The sequence below is a fragment of the Neodiprion lecontei genome, chromosome 6, assembly GCF_021901455.1.
Source record: "Neodiprion lecontei isolate iyNeoLeco1 chromosome 6, iyNeoLeco1.1, whole genome shotgun sequence".
Classification (NCBI taxonomy): Eukaryota; Metazoa; Arthropoda; class Insecta; order Hymenoptera; family Diprionidae; genus Neodiprion; species Neodiprion lecontei.
In genome coordinates this window covers 24,065,282-24,088,660 of record NC_060265.1, presented here as the reverse complement: position 1 = coordinate 24,088,660, position 23,379 = coordinate 24,065,282, and the positions used below count along the sequence as shown (strand labels likewise).

Genomic DNA, 23,379 nt, shown 5'->3' with positions numbered 1-23,379 from the left:
TCATCTTATTTCTACCTCAAATTGTAATTTAAGTTTATTAATCATGATGTGTGGTAGTTCTGATCAATGGATCTAACTAATATTTTTCGCTATTATAGTCAAGAGTGTCAATAGTCTTCATTTGTTTGTCATGATAACGAACTCTGTTGTATCAAGAAATGCACTTTTATTTACCATACTTGAAACATGCCAAACGTACCACAAGTTATATGCAGCTATCACAAACAAACCTTTGTTGTAATCGTATTGTTTCAGTATGGTGACACTATTTTCTAATCGGCTATAAATGTACTCATGTTGTGATATTTATATGACAAAATGTTAAATACCAAGTTTTGCACGGATAACTTAGGTGTTCAACTGCTACCCTCCTCATGTTTGTTTACGCAACACTTGCGAGAATTCTCTTCGCTGTGATTGGTTGTAATTTCTGCAGACCTGAATGGTTCTCATTACATACATTCATCGAATGTCAGATACATCAGACGCGTCAGATGTGACGAGTTAATGGGAAGCTGACGGTTACACATTTCGTAAGAAAATATCGAAAGTATGGAAGATATAAATGATAAATTTTGTTACGTCTATAGTTCTTCACTGGAGTCTAGAATACAAATAAAAATGTACGTATTGTAGGTTATGATACATAACCTTTTGAATTTCATTTTAAGTCACCATGAAGCTCCCAATCCATCAGCTGTACTCGATGCTAGTTTAATCAAGTTTCGAATTTTATTTTTATTATCTTTCTACCACTGTATGTCACGCTATCTAAATAACAATAATTTCGACAGGTCAAAGTCATTAGTTATAGCGGAATGTACTGTGTTGATAAAATGATAATTTTTCTAAAATAAAAGCAATGTAACACATACAAGTAGTCTGAGCTCATTGTTATGTTTTCTTATACTTCCTTTTCCAACTTCCCTATACATTCATCTTTCATCTACATGTATATCATGCCAATGGTATAAATAATTTCCAGTGGTACTCTGGAGGGTAAACGACAACGACCCGAGTATGATAAACTGCTGCTCGATCCAATGTTGAAATATTCCGGTCTGTATGGAAATGGGGGAGGTCGAGGAGATCTCGCTGCATCGTTACAAGTATGGGCTGGCGGAAGACCTTTAGCATTACCTGTTCATACGGCCTACAAGCATTTCACTTCTCGCTGGAAGTATGTAAAATTTATTTTTCTTTAGTTGGAGAATTTTTACAATCGTTTACCAAAAAAATCGCTCAACATTTACATGATAAGCTACATATATATTGTCATTTTAATTAACAGTCTATTCTGTCAAATATCTTCAACGGTGATGGTAATCATTCATGTTCAAATCATGTGAATTTATAATGATCTATAACCAGATTTGAAATTAATTACAAATACTGTACAAGCATTGTGTTCAAGTTTAACTTCATGAAATTGCTACTCATTTAGCTGGAATCAGTGGGTTACGTTACCCATCGCTTATTCGGACTTGCCAAGAGATGCACAGCTATGCATAACGCTCTTTGATTGTGCCGGACCAGGAAGACAATTACCTGTTGGTGGTACAACAATTTCGTTCTTTGGAAAGCATGGTGTATTTCGTCAGGGAATGCTGGACCTGAGAGTATGGCCAGGTGTTGAAGCTGATGGTAATGTGCCAACCACGACTCCTGGTAAAGCTAGAGATCATGGTAAAGAACAAATGCAAAGATTGGCTAAGTTGGCTAAAAAGCACAGAAACGGCCAGATGGGTAAAGTTGATTGGCTGGATCGGTTGACATTCAGAGAAATTGAAGTGATAAATGAAAGAGAAAAACGAGCCTCTGAGTATCTGTACTTAATGCTAGAATTTCCAGAAGTTACAATGGATGGTATTCCGGTTCGTATTCAATTACGTTGGTTTTAAAAACTAATAATTTTAGCCCTATTTATTGTTGCTTTATTAACCATGATATGACATTACATTTTTTTAAACAAACTTGAATCCAATATCTATTTTTTACAGTATTCAGTCGTTTATTACGAGAAAGATGGGGATGAAGTTGTACAGCATAGGTCACAGCCAGATGTTGTCACCTTACCAGACTTTGAAATCTTACAGGCATGTCTTGTTATTTTTATTATGCTCTACAAATATATCACTAGCAAATAATTCACACAAATAATTAGTACTATGCAAACAATAAATCAAAACAATGAGATAGTACTGCAGCAAATATAAAAAATTATAAGGCCAAATACAACTACACACTATTCTTGGAAAGGTTTTTTTACATTCAGCTGTACCGAGTATTACGTCTAAGACTTTGAAATATAAAATTATAAATATGTCTCAACTTATAGAAAAGATATTCATACGCGTCATTGTAGCAACTAGTTTAGTAAATACATCATCTGTGCCTAAGTTAATTACAAGTAACGTGTATAAAGAAAGGATTGCCACGGAATAGACATTGACCTGAACTTTAATCTGAAGCCCTACTTGTGAAGAGTAAGTAAGATGTTGAAATGGCTGAGAAATATACCAGTAGTGTTGTCTCGGCTTGCAAAAAGAATAGTTAAATTTTTGAAGACATTTCTCAAAGTTCTTTCCAAAGACAGTGTATTTGAAGGTTCTTATGCATGGTTTCAGCAGGAATTCGTTGAGGTATTATTTCCTCTGAAATTGTTTTGAGTAAACATATCAAGTGTTTTCGGATATAGAATTCACATCATCTAATATTTAAGTATTTCGAATCTTGCCAAAGATTTGACTTGTTACATCCCTAAATGTTACTTTGCCTACCTATAAATTTTACGAATGACGTAACAGAAAGTTAAAAAGTTGTGTTTATTCACAAATCAAGAAAAACTTTTACCAGCAATGTCTTACTTTCAGGAAAATCTCGTAGAAGCGAAACATCATAAGTTAGCACGTAGCTTGCGCAGTGGCGGAAATACCCGAGAGCTAAAGCCGACTTCTAGTGTTCGAGATGCACTAAACACAATACTGGCCTACCCACCAACTACAGCTCTTTCTACAGAAGAACAGGATTTGATTTGGAAATTTCGATTTTACCTATCAAATCAGAAAAAGGCGCTTACCAAGTTTGTCAAATGTGTGAACTGGAAAGTAGCTGGTGAAGAAAGACAAGCATTAGAAATGTTGGCGCTTTGGGCACCACCGGATCCTGAAGATGCCCTTGAACTCCTCGGTCCAGCGTTTACTCATCCAGCTGTGCGGAGATATGCAATCGGACGACTTAATCAAGCACCAGATGATGATTTGATGCTTTACTTGTTACAGTTAGTGCAGGCACTTAAGTATGAGAGTTTTGAAGGTATAAAAGCAGCAAATCAGTGTCTTCGCAGCAACCAAAATCAGGAAGTGCGTGAAAAGGGAGAAAAAGATAAAAAAGATGAATATTCCACGTCTACGCCCATCACCACAGTAAGTCAGAGAACATAAATGCGAATATTTTATATTTGCATCACTGTTTTCTCGGAAGTAGTAAATTATAATCGTATAAATAGTATCACCCAAACTATCAATGTACTCAAATTTTTTACAGTCTAGTGAATCTGAAACAGGGGAGTCCCTCGGCAAACAAGAACCTCCGATAGATCTTGCTTCGTTTTTAATAAGCCGAGCTTGCCAAAATTCAACATTGGCCAACTACTTTTACTGGTATCTTCTAATTGAGTGTGAGGATCAAGTTGATCCAGCTATTGCTGCCAAACAAGATACACGTATGAGAGAGATGTACATTACAGTTATGAAAACGTTCTCTGAAACACTATCACAGGGGAGTGTTGTGTGGCGGAAGAGACGAGCGTTTCTGTCACGCCAAAAAATGTTCATTGATCAGTTGGTATCTCTCGTCAAAGCTGTAGCAAGAGAAAGTGGTAACCGCAAACGAAAAACTGATAGACTCAGAGCACTGCTTGCTGATCCTGATCCAACTTTCAAAATTAACTTTTCCAATTTTGAACCCATACCTTTTCCACTGGACCCAGAAATATCTATAAAAGGGATTATACCGGAAAAGTAAATACCGTTTAAATTTTTATATTCACTTAAATATTACAAATACATTTTCTAAGCTGTACTCCGACATTGCTCGAAACTGTTTTAAGAAATGCTTAAGTAATCCAAGTTTTCAGCCTGAGAGGAAGTCTATCCATGTTTCGAATTTTTCATGTTATGATCACTAAATATGTAATTTTTCAGAGCAAGTCTATTCAAGTCAGCTCTAATGCCTAGTAAATTGACATTTTTGACTAGTGAAAATACTGAATACATTGCGATTTTTAAACATGGAGATGATCTAAGACAGGACCAGTTAATATTGCAAACAATAGCACTGATGGATAAGTTGTTGAGACGAGAAAACTTGGACCTTAAACTTACGCCGTACAGGTTTGTTGTTACAATTTGTTAACAAATATACTTCAACCTTATTTTTTCTACTTTACGGATGCATATCCATTTGCTCTTACATACTATTACAATTTGTGCAGGGTCTTGGCAACAAGTACGAGACATGGGTTTCTGCAGTTCATAGAATCCACAACAGTAGCTGAAGTATTGGCAAGTGAAGGGTCTATTCTGAGCTTCTTCAGAAAGCACCATCCATCGGAAACTGGCCCATACGGAATTGCATCTGAAGTTATGGATACTTACGTGAGAAGCTGTGGTATGGCATAGTTTTCTATATTTATTTTACTGTAAGCAACAATACAAGCTGTAAAAATTCACACATTTTATGCTCTACTATTTAGCTGGATATTGTATTATCACATACCTCCTCGGCGTCGGTGATCGACATTTAGACAACTTACTCCTTACAACTTCAGGTAAGCGTTGCAAAATCATAATTTACAATAATACCGTTATTAAAAATCTTCAATAATCATTGTTTTTCAGGAAAACTATTTCATATAGATTTCGGGTATATCTTAGGTCGAGATCCAAAGCCGCTACCTCCTCCTATGAAACTCAGCAAGGAGATGGTCGAGGCTATGGGTGGTGTTGGTTCGGAACACTATCATGAGTTTAGGAAGCAATGTTACACTGCCTTTTTGCACTTAAGAAGACACGCGAACCTAATGTTGAATCTGTTCTCTCTGATGGTCGACGCCAGTGTGCCTGATATAGCACTTGAACCCGATAAAGCTGTTAAAAAAGTTCAGGATAAATTGCGGTTGGATTTAAGTGACGAGGAAGCTGTACACTATGTGCAAAACCTTCTCGATCTTTCGGTCACTGCTGTTATGGCAGCTCTTGTTGAACAACTACATAAATTTGCTCAATATTGGCGAAAATAAATAAACTGTGACAAAAATCAGAGTTCCGAAAATTATATTAATAAGACTGCATCCTTGCTGTTATGTAAATATTATATGATTTAGCAGTAATTACCTTAATGTAAAATATTTAATGTATTGTACTTTTCAAAATTCTAATAATCATCAAAATAAAGATTTTTTAAAGCTAACTTTACCATTTTACCTATTTTTAATAAAGAAATTTCAATTTCTATTTATTTTACAAAACACAGAAAAACATTTCCCAGGTAAGTAGATGATATTATAACTTTTTGCTGAAACGATCGAATCACATGACTGTTGCATTATGAACATTCATAATTCTGTTTGAAATTCGTTATAAACTAATGTCAAATCGTTACTATACATAAAAATATGTACTCCACCAATTTTATGCCCCTGCTCTTGTGTATTCTACCGTTCTTTCCTACCTTCTAATTTTTTGATTTGACGTAAAAAATAATTTCTTCATCAAAATCGTATTATTACAATCTTTTTCATTCGCCGTTTCTGTTTTCCCTTCATCAATCTTATACGTAATATCAATATGTTTGATGAATCCGCAGTCTCGATTATTAGCAAGAACTCAACATGTTGACGATTTAAGTAAATGCTTGGTCGTAAAATTGATAATGTTATGTATGTGGATAATACGAGACTGAAACGAGTAAAATAAAAACACGATTTTTCATTTCTTTCCAATGGATAAAGTTTATTAAAATTGGCATACTCTAGGATCAAAAAGAGAACAAACATATGTTCATTTTACATATTAGTTATGTAAATATTCATATATTTATTTTATAGTTACAATTGTGTATGTCGTGCACACTGTAGAACTTAAAATGTAATATTGTTAGTGTGATGAAAATATCAAATTGCTTCTGATATATTTCATAGCATAGTATATAACTATCTTTACTTCTAGTTGCATTCTGCTATTCTCGTAGGCGAATAGCTCATCTCGCGACTGATCAAATAACTTTTATAGAAAATGTAACAAGTTTATTTATTTTTATTTTTTTCATAGTAACAAATTTCCGCATCCGTATGTGCAGTACTTCTCTCTTCTTTGCTGAGAAGACATGAAAAATGAAGGCAAAAGAAATCAAAATATAAAGAAACAAATCTAAAGTATGATTGCGGAACTTTAACAATTCAGTCATTCATTGCTAATCCCAAAGCCTGATAAACTCTAACTTTTGGTGCTAGTCGTGAAGTTGCAAATTATATTTTCTCCACTTTTTTCTGCTTGTCCAATTCCAACGTAATATGTACATATATGATCGTGATTGATTGAAAACGCCACGAGAAATAAAAACATAATATATTTATTCCGAATAACATGAGACTATAAAGAATATAATATAATTATATTTTCGATCCTTATATTATCTTGTAACACACGGATTACATATTGACTATACCCTACAAACTAAACACTAATCCTGATACGCATGGTTCTTCTTCGACTTCATCTTTATGTTTAGTGAATCTGAGATTACAACTTGAAATTAGACGAATTATTCAAAATGGTTAGACTTGTCAAACAACTTCAACCATGTAGAAAATTTCGGTAGAAAGAGAACCATGTATATCACTCATAGAAATAAAATTCTATTTTATTCTTCTCCAACTTCATTTTTGTTCAATATTTCTTTTTAAACAGTATGTAGTAAATGTAATTCTATGTGAAAACAGAATATCCTCACTCTTTCTGTATATAGCACAATTATGTAGAAATGACGTTCTGTTTACTACAAACAAAGATTCTACGATTAGAGTAGCAAACACACTATAGACATTTGGTCTTGGGTATGCTGTGATAGTTAAAAAGAATGGCAAAGATTGTAAGGGTTCAGAGTGTACTTACTGACCAAAGCCACATGTCTTTAGATATCCTACTACTGCCAATAGTTTCGACACAGCTTAAAGTTGCCTGAAATATGAATTCAACAGGACATGTAACATACACAGGAAAGGAAAAAAAAATGTTAAAATTACCTGCTCTGCCTACTTTTTCAATTTTCGACTCGTGCCCAGCTTTAAAACCACATAGTACTTGATTACAATTACCACTTATTTGAATAAGGTATTGAAACGAAATCGAAATGGTACTGCAGCAAAAACACATTCCTTCATAATCTACACTGCTCGTACAATCATATCGCACTCTATCACGGATTGAATCCATCCCCAACATACCTATACATAAATTATAATAAGGACCTATTTTTAATCTTACTCCAACCACTTACTAACTTACTTTATATTTACACTTGACAAATAGACTCCAGTCTATTTTTCAACTCTCTATCATGGCTGATAGTTCATTATTCAAACAAGGATCTTTGTAAGGTGAATTTAAAATGAGAAGTTCATATAGATAAATCATTGTCGGAGGCACAATGCCAAACCTTTTATACAGTATATTACCTTTCGGTTGGTTTGGTTGCAGGCACAGAACTTTCTACCAAATCGTGCCTTTCTATTGGCGAATCAGTTAGCGTATAGTCAACGGGATACCTCGTAGAATAGGTTGGCGTTGCCTCACCCTGTTGTCTAAGTCTTAGGTTCTCGGTTACCTCCGGGTAAAAACTTTGGGATGCCTCCACATTTTGCGACGATTGTTCTCTTCTATCCAAGGTTTGGGAAGAATAGAAACTTTGCGTTGCCTCAGATTCTGGTCTAGCATTATAGTAACTAGGAGTTATACTTTGACTGGAATAACTCGGCGTAGCTTCTTCGGGTGCAAAGTAACTTTGGCTAGCTTCTGAAGCAATGTCTTGGGGATTAGACTCATAATAACTAGCTGTAACTTCTTCCTGGGGATCTTCTTCAAGCCTGGAATTATTACATTCTTGGTGAACAGATTCATAATAACTTGCCGTTACTTCTTGATGATGCGTGTAATAGCTGGATGGTTCATTTCTATGATCCGAACTTTCTGTGACAAAACTTTGCGATGAATTCTCTTCCAAGCCTGGCATAGAAATTGGTACTTCGTACGAAGTGGATACATTTTGTTCCAGAATGACTTGGTCTTCATAACTGGATGTAGGAACAGCGTCGACGTGAGTCGAGCTGCTGTCAGGATTCAAGCTGTAGGATGATGTTGGTATTTCTGGTACACCATTATCGTGAATGCTTGTATGTTCTTCCCTGACTGAAGTATCGGGAATAACGCTGGATGATGCGATATTTAATTCCTCACAGGGTGGTATCTCGTAAGATGATGTACTGATGGCACTTTCCTGGTCTTGATCTCGTTCTTGATTTTCAGGTGTTTCCGGAACATAAGAAGAACTTGCAGTTTCATCCTCATTTGCTCCAGAGTTATTGGTAGAAATTGAGGAAGTACCGATGCCGTCTGTCCCAATATCGTTAGACTGCGATGGTATATTTCCTTCTTGACTCATTTCAGCATCCGTTTCCATATTTTCTGAAAGACTCTCCAATTTTTCAACCTCATAACTTTGAGTCGGAAAACTTTGATCATCCACCAATTCATCGCCAGAAGTTCTCTCTTCTTGATTGTGCATAATCTCATTAAAAGACTGTGTTGGCGCATTTCCATGTGTTTCGACGGAAGTTTCGTAAGACTGGGTGGCTTCATTTTGCTTTGAATCTGCAAAAGATTGCGTAGGAGGCTCTGCAGAAGTGTTAGTTTCATCAATTTCCATTGATTCATAAGGTATTGACTGTGTAGGTTCGGGCGAGTTTTCGGACTTGTTTACTGACTGGCTGGGAATTTCTAAGGAATCATTTGTCATGGTAATATCAAATTGTTCGTAAGATTGTGAGGGTCTCTCTTCGCTAGTTTCTGGTACGGATTCTTCAAAGTTTATTTCTGAATCAGCGCTCATTACTTCATGACTGTGTTCTTCCTCGGATGATGCTGTGCCAGCTTGAGAGACCTCTAGAACAGATTCTTTATTTTCAACACAAGATACACTTGCTACAGATGGTTCAACATCCATATGTTCTGCTTCAGTGTCATCCAACAATTTGGCAGGCAAAGTGTCAGGTTGATTATGGACTGATGTATCTTGTTCGTTTGATGTCGCTGTTTGAATATCATCCACAGAGCACGGTTTCTCATCTGCGGTGGATGTTTCCAACGATTCGTTTAGCTTATTCGGTGGTACTACATCGTCCGAAGTACTAGCTTGTATTTCTTTTGAATCGGTTGATAGAAATGTTGAATGTTCAGATTGTATTTCAATATTCGATTCAGAACTGACTGTACAAGATTCTTCAATGAGAGGCATACTGGTAGCTTCAATTTCCGAAGCATGTTCTTCAATCTGCATTTCTATCGTCGGTATATCTTTAATTTGAATAGACATTTCTTGATGGTTTTCCTCTTGAGTAACAATTGGCATATCGTGAGTCGAAACTAATTCCTCAGCTGTAACAACTATCTGTTGTGAGATGAGTTCTTCGGTTGTCGCAGGTACATCATGAGATGTATAAACATCTTGCGACGAAACAGATACTTCATGTATTCCTTGTGACGCAACAGTAGATACTGGTATTGATTCTTGAGAGGAAACAGGTGGTTCATCCGAAGTAACAATCATTTCCGAAGTCACAGTCACGTTTTCAGTTACTATATTTTCTGTGGTTGCAATAGAAGCTTTTGAAACTAACATTTCTGACACAGGTACATCAACAAAACTTGGCTCTCCAGCTAACGGTGTCTGAATAGCCGTGCTGTAAGGGATATCATCAGCGTATGTGTCATCGATGATTGGCATGGATGGCGTGGTTTGAACTGGAGTTGTTTCCAAGACCATACTGTCTGGAATCGATACAGAATAAGAAACAGTCGGTGTTGAATTTGAGCTAGATTGAATATTCTGTGCTTCAATTGTTATATTTTCATCCAGATTAGGTAAAACCAAAAATTGCGTTGTGGCAGGAGTTTCACTGTGGCTAATAACACTTGAATTGTCCATTATTTCTCCAATATCTGGCATTGAATTTCCAGGAATTTGAATTTGAGTTCCTCCAGTTGAAATGTACGCAATATTGGGATTGGTGACAGTTAACGGTAATTCTAGCGACGACGGAATTGTGGCAACTGAAGTTGAAGTTTCAGTTGTCATTGTCATGTTGCTTGGTACCTCCAGTGGTGTCATAATAGGTTGATTCAGAGTCAAGGAAGTTTCTAGAACTGCCGGTGAAGAAATTGGCTCCGTTGGTGGGATAATTGTAGATTGCAAAATTGTCTGATTGATCAGGCTTGTTTGTGTCAGTCCCGTACTCATAACGCTCGCAGTGGAGTTATCCGGAAGTCCGATCTCTTGTTGGAAATCTGTATTTGCAAGAGCAGCAGCCAAAATATCTTGATTTGATGTCTGAATAATTTCAGAACTTGGGAAACTTTCTGATATCATTGTTTGTGAAGAATCACTGACTGTAGATGGAAGATTTGATACACATCCGTTGTCAAATTGTAATACAATATTATCCAACGTTCCTGCTTCTCCTAAGGAACTGGGATCTATGTATAGAGTTCTTGTGCCATCAGGATTTTGAGTTGTACCTTCCAAGGACATTAACGTGTTGTTATCCAATGGTTGTATTTGTCCTTGTTCATCTATTGTAACCAAAACGTAAGTTTGAGTCCCATCACCACTTTCAGTTGGTAAAGCCATTATTTGAGGTTGGACAGCAGCTTTAGGTTCTTCAATTTTTTCGACAACTGGAGTAGTTTGTTCGACGGCTGATGTTTCTGGTTTGGATTCTTCTGTTTGAACTACTTCTTCGACCATTTCTTGAGCTCTGGGTTTCTTTTCAGCTTCGGTTTGTTCCACAGTTGGAAGTGATAGCGGTTTTGTAACAGTTGCAGCAACGGGTGGACTAGATATTGAGTTAAGAGCTGCATTCAATAAATTTCTTTTTTGTTGACCGCTTCTGACTCCAGCGTAACTCTTTGCACTTGCCTTGGTAGCATTTGGACTGTTGCCAGAAATCTGTTTTGTTTGTGCTAACGATTTAGAAATATTTGAAACGTTTGTAACTAATTTCGGTGATGAACTTTGTAGTGAAGCATCTTGCATCTTTTGAACAACGATCTTTTGTTGAGTCTTCGATTGACGCCCTGGTGTTCTAGGTATGACAACTTTTTGAACTGTTTGTGTTGAGGAAAGAACTTTACCTTTCATATGTTGACCTTGAGGTAAAACAGAAGAAGCATGCTGTGAACCACTTTGGGCAGCTAAGAGTGGCAGCTGTTGAGCTTGTTGATGAGCAAGGGCTTGTTTGATCATTTTCTTTCCAGTTAACAATGTCTTCTGCCCAGTTACGGTATTCTGAAGCAGTATCGTGCTTCCAGGTGATTTCAACGAGCCCAGAACTCTCATCTGTGATGAGGATATTGGAACTTTCTGATTTTTCTGTAAGACAGGCAAGTGCATTTTCTGTTGCACTGTTTGGTACTGAACTTTTGCCCCTTTACTTGGACTTTTTGCTGCAATAGCTTTTACTTGTTGACCTGTAATAGGTGTTAACACAGTACCTTTGGAACCAACAATTCCCTGAGTGCTTAAGATGGTTTTACCAGTTAAAGAATGAGATATGGGTGCTAAAATAGCTCCTTTGGACGTAACAAGGTTTTGCGATGTCAATGGAGATAAGATAGTAGTACCCTTGGTTGTGACTAAAGTTTTCGAACTGATAATGGTTTTACCTGCCAGCGAAGCTGCACTTATTGGAGTGTAAATACCCCCCTTGGTAATGATTCCTTGGGTTAGCGTCCCTAACAGCGCTGATTTTGATACAGCGCCAGGAATCTGAGTTAGAACTCCTTTTGCAGATAAGCCTTGAGTACTAATAATCTTCTGTCCCTGTGGTGCTACTTTCGATGTCGTAGGTGATCCTATGTCGGTTTTTGGAGCTATAATGGTTTTCGTTGTTAAAACACCTTGTGAGCTAATTGGTGCAAAGATTTGACCCTTCGTAGTCATTATCCTCTGCATTTTGGTTCCTATTGTTTTAGACGTGTTCAAAGGTATCATTTTCGTTTGACCAGACTGTGGTGACGTTAAAATAACCACCTTACCTCCCTGCTGAACAATTTGTGCACTTCCTGAACCTTTTCCTGTAGGGATTGCAATTTTCTGTTGACTTCCTGGTTTACCTTGGACACTGTATCTCAGTTGTTGACCTCCGGAAGTTTGTACGATCACATATTTACCAGGTTGCCCTTTCTGTGATATTAACGGTGAGCTCTTTCCAGTTTGGGTATTTTGGAATTTCAAACCTTTAACCCCTCCCGTTAGCGGGGGTACAATAGTTTTTACGCTGGTGATAGTTGGTTTCGCTTTAGCCTTGGTTTTCAAAATTGTAGGAACCCCGCTCTTCTTTTTACTTGGTGTTGGTTCTAATGATGAATCGGATGTTTTAAATTGTCCATGGCTTGGTGACACCAATTGTGTAGTCGGTGTTAATGAAATAGATGACGTTGATATTGAACTGGACGCAGGTATGAGAGATGTTATAACGACAGGCATCTGTTCAATACTTTCTGGTGTTAAGACATCTTCACTAAGAACAAAAGGCATCGAGTTTATGTCCAGTTCCATGTCAGCTAAACTTTGTGAGCTTTGTTGAATCAACTTTTCAGTTACCGGAGTGGCAGAAACACTTTGGGATGCTTGAGCAATCACTTTTTCAGTCTGTGTTTCCATTAAATTAGCCCCTGCTGCTTCTTCAGCTTTCAATGCCTCTAACTTTTGCGTCAATGAAAGATGAGGAGAAGATATCTTCAATGTTTGCCTCAGTTTGCTATTTGATGGTAGATTCTCAATTTTCATGATTTTTCTTTGATTATATTTTGAATCGCCACGTTTGGAAGTGTCAGGCTCTAACTTATGTTTAGTGCCTCTAGATGGAATTTTTTCAAGTAATTTAGACTTCAATATGTGCATTGGTTCTTTGAGTGAGACACTTTCAATGATTCTTGGTTTTTCTCGCTTTTTCACTGGCATTCCACTTACAGAAGTCGGCGATGGAGTGGACATTGATGTTCGAGATGTTTCATCTAATTTTGATACATCTAAACTCAGTAGTTTCGAAACATCATCAACCTTGGTTGGCTGTGTCGGGCTTGTTGAGCCATCAATGCTCACCTCTGGAGTTTGTTGAATCATTTCTTGGACACTTGCATCTTCCAGTTTTATATCAGTTGCAGTATTTTCTTCCACAACTACTTCTACACCTCGGAAATCGCTGACAACAGAAACAGTTGAAATATTTTCAGATGGCAAAATTTCTTCAGACTTTTCTAGTACTTTTTTACCATCAATCGATTGATTTTCTACATCTTGTGTCGCAGTTTGAGTTACAGATACAATATTAACGTTATCCATATCGATATTAAGTTTCTTATCAACCAATTTTTTACTTTTTTTCCCTCTACCCACAGTGATTTCAATTTCATCGATGATCATTTTTTTGTCACGTTTTAAATTATCGATATGCAAGGTTTTTAAAAATGCCTCTTGAAAAGTATTTATGGGTTTCTCTTCAGTTGATCCATCTTTATCTTTCTTCGATTTTGCACCAGTTTCTGGAGTAAATTTACCTTTGTAGCGTGTTTGCATCGATGATCTCTTTGAAGGAGTATCAGGTGTAGTTTTCGGATGATCTTCCGGTACCAATTCTATTTCCAATTCATTCTTATCATCTGTTTGCAATGTTTCATCCAATTTCACATTTTCATCACTTTGTTCAACTGTTTGAGAACTGATTTCCATATTCTCATCTGTAACAGTATTCCGTTCTATTGTTACATCCGGATGTGTATCTAATTGCTGTTTATTGATCAAACCATCTGAATTTAAAGCTTCTTCTACTTCTGACATTGATTCTTTTGAAGGATTGATTTCATCTTGTGAAACAACTATTTCATGCTCTACTACTACTTTCTCTGTCAAAGTCTCAGTAACCGTTTCACTTTCAACAACTCTCGTAATTTCAATTTCCGTTTCATCAATCTTATCTATTTTCTTTTCAGGCTCGGGTTCTGTGACAATTTTCTCTACAAGAGTATCATTTTCAAAAAAATCGCTTTGCGACATCTCAAACTTTTTTATTTGTGACTTTTTTGGAGGCAATGTTTCCAAGGATATTTTAGAAATATCAGTATCTTGTGAACCATCTGGTTTTTGTTCAACAAATTCAGTGACTAGTTTATCTATTTTAGATTCTTCTGCGATTACTTCTGTTCTTTCTTGGAAATTACGGTTAATTAATTCGACTGCAGCATCCATTGATTGAGGCGGTGACCGACTTGCTTCTGATGTAACTGCAGCAGCACTTGGCAATGTAGATTCTTCTAATTTCTCATCAACGGTACCTTGCTGATCATCTAAATCAGGTTCCTTCGCAACATCTGTCCCTAACAATACAGCTGGTTCTGTTGATTCTTCAGACAGTCCTAAATGAATTTCTGAAGAAATTCCATGATCTTCTCTCGGATCTGCTGAAGTCTCCAATAACTTTTTGCCAAATCCACTCGACTTTTCATCAATTTCAGTGTTCTCACCCAGTTTTTTGGGCACCTCTTCAGACTTTGACAAGATTTCATCATCTACCATAGAATCTGCAGGTTCTCCAACTACTTCTGTTAGTTTATCATCAATTTCCATCGGTATTTCAATAGCTGCTAACGATTTTTTATGCAATCCTGAAGGTCTTCTACCTTTCTTTGCTCTTTTCTTCGGATTAGTAAGTTTTTCTTCAACAGTCAATGATTTGTCATCAATTTCAGACTGGCTGTCATCATTTGAAGTCCTGTGATCAGTATGTAGCAGTATTGCATCAGTTTTCGAACTTTTCCTGCCAGACCTACGTTTCCTTCCAAATTGTAATACATCTACATCAGAATCTACAGCCTTCGTATCCTCATTCTCGGTTTTTTTTGCTGTCACGAAAAAATCTTCAGTGAGCTCCTCAACCTTATTCAAAGATTCCAGTGTTACTTTGTCTGTTTCGATAGATTTGCTTTCATCAATTTCATCGTTACGAACTAACTTCTTATCGGAAATTAGGTTCTTTCTGGGCCTGCCACGACGCTTCTTAACTAATACCGGTGATGTTTCATTGACTTCCATCTGCATTTCTTCAGCTTCTAGATCGTCAATTGTAGTTGTAGATTGACTCTTCTCCGTATCAGTCGATACATTTTCCAATGAAATTTTACTTTGCCCAATGTCAGATTCAATCTTCTCTGAAACTGGTTCTTCTTTTTCTGTTGTCGAATTTTCTGGTTCTTCGTTGATATCCATAGATGTCTTTGGCTGTTCTGCTAATAACTCAACAGACTTTGCTGTGAGACTGGTTTCCTCATACGGGGAATCTTCTTCTTTCTCAACTTCGAATATTTCAACAATCTCTAGCTCAGTTTCACAGATATTCACGTCCATTTTTCCTTGTCTAGTTTCAGAATCTGGAATGGAATGATCAACTTCTTCGCTCTCTTGAGAATGTTTCAATGTATCTTCATGACCAGCCGCTGTTGTTTGGTCTTTGTAATTTTTAACATCATTTTGTTGATCATTTTTCAAAGCTTGACTCATCTCAAATTCTTTGATAATTTCTTTCTTCAAAGACAAATTTTTGTCACCAAATACTCTAGGTATTTTTCGTACTGGAGGAATCGTAGGCTCAGGCAAATCTTCCTCATCAAAGTCAAAACACGACAGTCTCGACTTTTTATCATCTTTTTCACATCCAGTCTTTTTGTCGCTTTTTACAGAACCTGACAATTTGTCGTCCGTTTCTGAGCTGAGATTTTCACCTTCTTTCTCTAACAATAATAGTTCTGTATTTTTATTAGCATGCGATTTTCTTTCGTCTCTACCAGTACTCTGTGTTTCTGAAAGAAATGGCTTGGTTTTTTTTGTCTTATGACCCGGTGAGCCTGTACCCAACGCGATTGCAGACAAAGATTCAGTTTCATTCAGTATTTTCTTTGCTTCTGATAGAATTTTCTCATTCTCATCAATTTCTTCACTATCTTCGTGAGCAGGAAGTTCGGCAGCCTCGAAATTTCGTTGAGATTTTTGCGGAGAAATATCTAACGATGGTGTATCAGCAGATTTATTAAAATCAGAGCCCATTTCAGTATCAGATTCATCTTGCCAGTCAGCCAACAACTTTTCACGTAGTTGTGGGTCAGGTTTCTTCTTCTTACTGGCTTTTTCTATATGTTTTGTGGACTTTCGTTTTCCTGCTTCTGGTGCAATTTCTTTTCTGGCTTTGTTAGATTCTCCCTTGTCTTTCTTCGTGTACTTTCTCTTTGGAGTATCACTTTCACTAAGTTTCGCTTTTGGTTGTGAATATGTTTTAACCTTAGTTGCTACTGGTGTTGAGTTACCAGAACTGTGAGTTTTGTTGTGCAAAATAATGACGTTAAGGCGAGAAGAGGTAAAGCTGCACACATAGCAAGTGTATTGCGGGGAACTTCCGCTGTTTGATGGTGTGGACAAAAGGCTTGGTGGTTGGTGACGAATTCTAACCTCGTGATCACTTTCCTTCAAAAATCGTGGATGTGTAATTTTTCTAGATGGCGTATCTGAAGAGCTTCCGCTATCATTGCGTCTCTCTCTGCTCCCATCTTCACGATCTCGTTTCTTTTTTGGAATCTTCTTTTCTCCAAACAGAGCTGATATATCTGGTTTTTGTTGACGTGTAAACTTATGGCTTGATATTATATCTGCATCACCTCCTGTCAACTTCTCAGCCATTTCCACATCTCCAGGGAATTTGTCCATGTAACTCGATCCATCTTTACTCTTGGTTCGGTATTTATCTGTGAATAATGACACAAATTATTAGTTATAGTTTAGAATAAGATGGATCTGCCTATTAAAACAGATATATCTTAAATCGCTACCATTAAAGTTGGTAGTTGTGAGGCATGTATCTTTTTAATACTCAATCGTCTGCAATTAATGAAACTAGTTAAAGGGTGTGAATTCACGTAAGTGGGAATAACATGGGACATTCATTGATGGAATTAGTTGAAGAAACATACCTAAGCCTTTTTTGATGAAATCATCCTTCAATGTGCAGTTGTATTTGTAGATTTGTTGATAATTCTTCACAAATTCGCTGAAATAATGAATAATATTGATGAATTACTGAGTTTTAATTCATGATTAATCTTAGAGTAAAGAAAGTAAAAGCGTAGTGTACAAAAAAATTTTTACATGTTAGTAATTTCCATTATAAACAATAAATATTTTATACTGATATTCCAAAACAAGACAGTGACAATTCTGACAAATACATTATAGAAAACCAGTATTTAAATGAATAATGAGTCTTGTAGTTTCCCATATATAGATAAAAGTTCAAGTAAGATAATATAAGTAACAGCAACTCACTATGTATCCTCTTGAAAAAATTTCACAGCTGCAATGATAGGTTTTTTCTTCAATTCTTCCTGAATATCTTCAGGTAAATTATGAACGCTTGTTACTTGACCAGGCCACCACGAGGCCCCAAGTTTAACCCACACAACATCCCCATCCAAGTAACTGATCTCCGTCTGTTCGCACATCTTGACGTCGTCTCTTACTCAACTGTATTCAGTCATAAAGTCAAGTCTGGATATATGATAGTTTCAGCGTAGTTCCTTAGATGTATTTGTACTGAATAACTAAGGCTTGCTGTTTCAACATCTGTACATGCAAGTTACAGCTTAGTTTTGTGCATCAACAGAAGTTTTAACTAACTACTATACTTTAATGATATTATCGCGCCGATTATCTAAAAATTGAACAATTACTCATCAATAAGGTGATACGTTGATAGATCTTTTATTGCACCGAACAAAATATCATATTATAGCTAATCTTTCATTGTAAAAAAAAAAGCAAGTTTGAAATATTGATAAGTTAGTACGTTAAAAAGATGCCTTTCAAAATAGAAAAAACGTCATTATCTTGATACGACAAAGCTTGCAAAATATTGAACAATTGAACGACAAGTTGCAAAGTATTGAACACAGCGCAGTTTCTGCAGTATTATTATTCAGTTTTGTATGAGGTGGATACCTCGATATTTTTACCCTACATGCGACTAATGCGTATGCACAACAATCCGGTGCAATGGCCGGTGCAAAGTTATGGGTCGCGACTATGAAAGTGTGCACGATTAGCACACGATTGCACAAAAAATATGTATGTTGAACTGATTAAAAGTGGGATACTGGATTATTGTTCAATTTTTAAAATAGTCAAGTTATTCACTGTTTGCAGGGGAGGTAATTCGGGGCGGTGGGGTACGGGTCAGGGGGAGGGAGGGGGGTTGCCCTCCTTCTGCTTCGTAGATGATCGTCCCCAACGGCGGGATTTCCTAGACGTGGTTACGTTTCTCGTCTTGATTCTGCAACGATAATGATAAATAAAGGTTTCTGGTATAAAAATCAGGTCGATAACCTCGGATGATGTTGCGAAACGTAGGTAGGTGAATAGTACAGCGGTAATGAAGACGTACGTGAATGAGAAATGTCCAAGGCACCTCAGCGTTTGTATGCACGGGCATTTTATGGAGGCGACCGAGCGTTTGCCGCCTTGACTTCGTTCGTGAAAATCTACCGAAAGTCGTTCACATCCAAATTTGTAAGCGTCCCGAGGTATCAGGACGTCCGCACCATCCACACTACTACACTTGTTGTGTGACCGTGACGTTTTCGCACCAGAATTCACGAATAAACAGGTAATGCAGTTCCCCAATCGGCGCTTATCCGACGTACATATTTTAGTTTTCCCGACATGCAACGGGACTCGATGCTTCGCCACTTTCAACCAGGCCTACCACTCCCCACGTTGCACCGCACCTTTCTCTTCAAATTTATCATGCGATTTTACAAATTTCCGGAGCCTTTCCTCCTTATATGATAAAATTCATCACTCTATTCGTGCAATTTTCTATTATAATTACAATTTTTCGGTTTCCGTGGACGTATTTATAGGCAATACCTGATTACGTAGTAAATATTATTTAAGTAACAAACGATTGTCTGGCATATAACGGTGGCACTCCACTTAATTGAAGATTTATCGGTTGCGACTCAGTTTCGGTGAAAGGCATAATTGCAAAGAGGTATTTGAACGGAAAGTAATGATTTCTTGTTAGAAAGTGTCGTGAAATAATAAATATTTTACAGGTGTTTGTATAAAATTTGAAAAACAGCAATTGGCCACCCTGATGTTGCGAGGCGATTGTTCGTGTTCCTTCAATACTGTGTCGCCACTGTTCTTATCGGCGTTCACACTTCACTTCCGGTCTGTGTTGCCCTACGACGCTTTCCTTTTTTCTTTTAAATATACCTACGTATTCAGTGCATTCCAACGTCTCTGAACGAGCGTAAAATAATATTTACATACAACAAGGTGCAAGGAGTAAAGTACATTCAACTGTCGTTTACAGTCGCGAGAGTTTCGTCCGATACGAATCTCGAGTGTCAAATCAAGTACGAAGATACTCTCGTACATTTTCTATAACAATTTCATTCACCTCTCATAGGCACACGTACCTAGTAAATACAAGTAAATACCATAAGAATGGCGACTGCAGTTCCTTCACGATTTGCTGTCTTGAGTATGGAGGATGACGATTACAAGCCAAAAAAGAGCCAGAAAACGACCGTTAAAACTGCAAATACAAAAAATAAGAATGACAAATCTGCAGCTACCTCGAAACAACAACCTAAAAAAGACGAGAAGAAAAAACAGAGCAAGGTACAGCCAAGCCAAAGCGCACATTGTTTTAGCCGGCACTAATTGTCAAATGTTATCACTAAGCACAGCGGGAAAATTCAATGTCATGATACTCTGAATGTTTTCAGTTTTTTATTTTAAAACTGCACAGTTCACGTTATCCGATTATTTTCAGTGTAATTGAAAATTTTTATTTACTAAATAGTTGTATTTCCGAGCTATACTATGCGTTTTGTAGTCGCAACGACACTTTGTAAGCGAATTACTTGACAATATCCACAAGTTTAATTACATATTTATATTCATACATTATTGTATACAATTTACAGGGTAAGAAAAATAAAAACAACGAGGATCGTCAATGGGAGCAGTGGAAACAAAAAGATTCAATGGTAATCATTACATATATTACTAGTTTTCATTCATTCATTACAATTACGAGGCGAAAAAAAGTCGTTTTCAAACATATCTATATTTAGTTTCTTACTGTTGTAGAAATCAACACAGATTGTTGAATGTTTGTAATTTTTGTACATGAATCCCGAGAGATACTTTGCTGTGATAAACTTACAATAAGGTATTTAATATGCAAAGACTAAAAGACCCTTTTTATTGACAATCGAAAGGCTGTCGAGGAAACATACGAGCAAGAACTACATCAGGCGATATTGTTGTCAAAGCTAGCGTACGAGGCACAAGTGGATACTACAGGTAAAGCTAAAGAAGACTCTGAGCAATCAAAGAAAAATTTGAACAGCAAAAAGCCCAAAAAAGCTACAATGTCTCTGGAAGAATTCAACAACCTGGGGGCAACACCTGCATCAAATACAGACCCTGCCCCCGAGAGTGGAGATTGTAAACCTAAGGAATCAGATGTTGAATTTTTTGATAGGATCAAAAAGGAAACGATTAGTGAAATTACCAGAGAAAAAGAAAAGGACATATTAAAATCAAGGCAGAATCAAATAGATGAAGATATAACCTCAGCCCAGTTAAGGGTTGAGGTGGAAAAGAGAGATGAATTAGTTGCACAATTGAAAGACGAAGTTCAAACACTGAAAGAAGAATTAAGACAAGTCAAAAAAAGAAATAAGAAGCTCTATGAAATCTTATCTCAAGGGGAAAGTGAGTGACATTTAATCTCATCGCATCATTTTCATTATTCGAAATTTCTCTGGAGTAAATAATGTCTAGTTGTTACGATGATGAAATTGATAAAAAAAATATGACTTAAAATACAAATAATACTGAACGCACTTAACTCATATTTTAACATTATTTGAAATGATTGCTGCACTACTTACAAATTGTACTCAAAAGTAGTTGAAAATAAAATATGTCATCTTTCCAACAGTGAAGGACAAAGCATCGGTGCTGGTCGAGGTTGCAAAACTTCAAGACATTCGTGACGAATTAACAAACGAAGTGGCATCTCTGCATGCACTACTTGAACAGGAACGATCAAAAACCAGAGCTTCCAGCGCAGATCCAAAGACTACTAAACAAACTGTAAGTCCCCAAAATATGCACTGTTAAGAAAATTTCCAATATACTAGAATTTCAGTGAAGTGTTGAATTTGATGGGAATATTCGTTCTTGTAAAAAGTGCTAAAACTTTTTTTCTCTGATTTTCAGAATAAAAAGAGGCCTGCAAGCGAAAATGCTTGAATTATCTATCTGGCAGCACGTTGAATAATGTCATCGTGATCCATTAACTGTGAATGTAATTGTGATGAAGGAAGGCTATTCAATGTAAGACTATTGGAAAGGTGAATTAAAAGAGAACCCGTACTTCTAGTATTAAAAATGTTTGTTTAAAGTAAGAAAATTTATTTTGACGTTGTTTTTGTACACACAAAAATTGAAAACCTTAACTACTTAAAGATGGGAGGCAGGGAGGCACGCTATCAAAATGAGATTTATGTTATGGCGAGACCAAGAGTGATATTTTATTTTGTGCAATTTTTTAATTTTTACTTTTGTTTCAATAAAGTGTATGCCATAACAAATATATTTCTCCTAATTATCGTACTGATTGTTATACATATACATACATATTTATAGTGACGCATCAGAGGAAAACAATCTGTCTTACATGCTCTTCTATTTTTTGTCGAATCGATTCAGTCCCTTCGTAACAAAGTACGCACAGACTTTTTTCCTCCGAACGAAAAGTCACTGAAAAGTATTATTTGGGATATTTTGTAATAAAAATATTATATGTAACGTAATTTTATCGGCCGTCGTTAAATCGATGCCTCTGCACATTGCCCTACCTATCCTTTTGTACCCATTTCGTATAATTACACAAGTTTTAACTACAATGTCATGGTTTGCAGCGCTGTGAAAAAATTGGGGAAACTTTGTAAAATGGCAATTTGAACTGCGCGTAAATTCTATAATTAATTAATTAAGTGCACATCAAAGCCAGTCGGTAAGAAGAAAAAAGATATTAATAACCATAATCGATATCTGTAAAATACCAAGTTAATTAGTTTTCTGTCCAACGTGGTCGGAAGAATTCTCGGGTTGTAACAAAATTTTGAATCACGCATCTGCGGTACAACGAAGTATGCATGCGAGTATCATTTACATACACTGGCCTCTCATTTCTTTGCATTTACCAAAAAATTTTCGGTCACCGACGCACTTTCGCCCTTTCCATTTTCTAGATATACGCGCTATTCAGGCTAAGCTTCATCCGGATTATACGGCCAGGGATTTTTATGGAAATTTCCTTTTTTCACCAGCTTTTTGTGCTTTCAGTTATTCGCAGTGATTTGTTTTCATTTCTGCTTTACTGACAACTTTAATCTTCCATTTTTCCTTCATTTCATACCGCGCTAGTTCATCGATCTCTGTTCCAGGTATATCCACATCAAATCGATACAATTGTTCTTATTTGTCAACATTCAACGTTGCTTAAACCGTTCCAATAAGAATATTTGACTAATTTACGTTGGAATACAGAAACGGGTGATTTGCTCACGACGAAGAAAGGCGAAATTAATTGTGTGACAACTTTTCTCACAATCATTCCACGACGTACAAATTCTATACGAGATGAATCACGTCATTCCGTCCATTGAAACGTACTAATTTATTCCGTTCGTTGTATCGGGGTATTGAGCATCCATTCAACTCTCGGTTGAAATCTTGACCAATAAAAGGAGCATTAGCGCTAAGTGGGCGCCTCCTCCTCGGTCCTAGTCCTGTTTGTCGGAGAGGACGAGGGCTGAAACGAGCTTGCGGTATGGGGTGGGGTTCAGCGGAAGCTACGAACGTCCAACAAGCCCGCACAATTGAATTGATAAGCTTTTCCCGGAGCGTTTTTCA

The 23,379-nt window shown here is 36.8% G+C and overlaps 3 protein-coding genes across 5 annotated transcripts; 2 read left to right on the top strand and 1 right to left on the bottom strand.

The window, feature by feature from the left end:
* Positions 1 to 121: 121 nt before the first annotated feature.
* On the top strand, positions 122 to 5,472 carry LOC107222989 (phosphatidylinositol 3-kinase catalytic subunit type 3). The gene is made up of 10 exons (XM_015662547.2): positions 122 to 623; positions 986 to 1,180; positions 1,445 to 1,874; positions 2,001 to 2,096; positions 2,874 to 3,425; positions 3,547 to 4,022; positions 4,206 to 4,394; positions 4,496 to 4,671; positions 4,757 to 4,831; positions 4,902 to 5,472. Exons 1-10 carry the CDS (start codon positions 553 to 555, stop codon positions 5,300 to 5,302), a joined length of 2,661 nt encoding a protein of 886 aa, XP_015518033.1. The 5' UTR covers positions 122 to 552; the 3' UTR covers positions 5,303 to 5,472.
* Positions 5,473 to 5,986: 514 nt separating this feature from the next.
* Positions 5,987 to 19,091, bottom strand: LOC107222987. 2 transcript variants are annotated; one of them, XM_046743590.1, is made up of 5 exons: positions 18,818 to 19,091; positions 18,571 to 18,706; positions 17,704 to 17,901; positions 17,352 to 17,428; positions 5,987 to 17,126 (listed from the first exon to the last, which is right to left on the bottom strand). In XM_046743590.1, the coding sequence occupies exons 3-5, from the start codon at positions 17,877 to 17,879 to the stop codon at positions 7,735 to 7,737; spliced, it is 9,645 nt and encodes a 3,214-aa protein (XP_046599546.1). In that variant the 5' UTR covers positions 17,880 to 17,901; positions 18,571 to 18,706; positions 18,818 to 19,091; the 3' UTR covers positions 5,987 to 7,734. The 2 variants fall into 2 exon arrangements, with proteins under 2 accessions (XP_046599546.1, XP_015518031.2); XM_015662545.2 differs by having other exon boundaries at positions 17,704 to 18,706.
* A 499-nt stretch (positions 19,092 to 19,590) lies between these two features.
* Positions 19,591 to 22,274, top strand: LOC107222985 (G kinase-anchoring protein 1). 2 transcript variants are annotated; one of them, XM_046743076.1, is made up of 6 exons: positions 19,591 to 19,716; positions 19,850 to 20,064; positions 20,373 to 20,435; positions 20,670 to 21,168; positions 21,398 to 21,552; positions 21,679 to 22,274. In XM_046743076.1, exons 2-6 carry the CDS (start codon positions 19,888 to 19,890, stop codon positions 21,709 to 21,711), a joined length of 927 nt encoding a protein of 308 aa, XP_046599032.1. In that variant the 5' UTR covers positions 19,591 to 19,716; positions 19,850 to 19,887; the 3' UTR covers positions 21,712 to 22,274. The 2 variants fall into 2 exon arrangements, with proteins under 2 accessions (XP_046599032.1, XP_015518029.1); XM_015662543.2 differs by having other exon boundaries at positions 19,592 to 20,064.
* Positions 22,275 to 23,379: the final 1,105 nt, after the last annotated feature.

What these genes read in the sequence shown, in the direction of transcription:
- LOC107222989 (XM_015662547.2), top strand. Translation starts at nt 553, where the DNA reads ATGGAAGATATAAATGATAAATTTTGTTACGTCTATAGTTCTTCACTG. An exon ending in TTACAATGGATGGTATTCCG is followed by an intron (nt 1,875 to 2,000) that starts GTTCGTATTCAA and finishes TATTTTTTACAG; the next exon opens with TATTCAGTCGTTTATTACGA. An exon ending in CTTAAACTTACGCCGTACAG is followed by an intron (nt 4,395 to 4,495) that starts GTTTGTTGTTAC and finishes CAATTTGTGCAG; the next exon opens with GGTCTTGGCAACAAGTACGA.
- LOC107222987 (XM_015662545.2), bottom strand. Translation starts at nt 17,879, where the DNA reads ATGTGCGAACAGACGGAGATCAGTTACTTGGATGGGGATGTTGTGTGG. An exon ending in TTTTTTCAAGAGGATACATA is followed by an intron (nt 17,429 to 17,703) that starts GTGAGTTGCTGT and finishes TCATTATTTCAG; the next exon opens with CGAATTTGTGAAGAATTATC. An exon ending in TTTCATCAAAAAAGGCTTAG is followed by an intron (nt 17,127 to 17,351) that starts GTATGTTTCTTC and finishes CATTATTCACAG; the next exon opens with ATAAATACCGAACCAAGAGT.
- LOC107222985 (XM_046743076.1), top strand. Translation starts at nt 19,888, where the DNA reads ATGGCGACTGCAGTTCCTTCACGATTTGCTGTCTTGAGTATGGAGGAT. An exon ending in AATCTTATCTCAAGGGGAAA is followed by an intron (nt 21,169 to 21,397) that starts GTGAGTGACATT and finishes TCTTTCCAACAG; the next exon opens with TGAAGGACAAAGCATCGGTG. An exon ending in CAAAGACTACTAAACAAACT is followed by an intron (nt 21,553 to 21,678) that starts GTAAGTCCCCAA and finishes TCTGATTTTCAG; the next exon opens with AATAAAAAGAGGCCTGCAAG.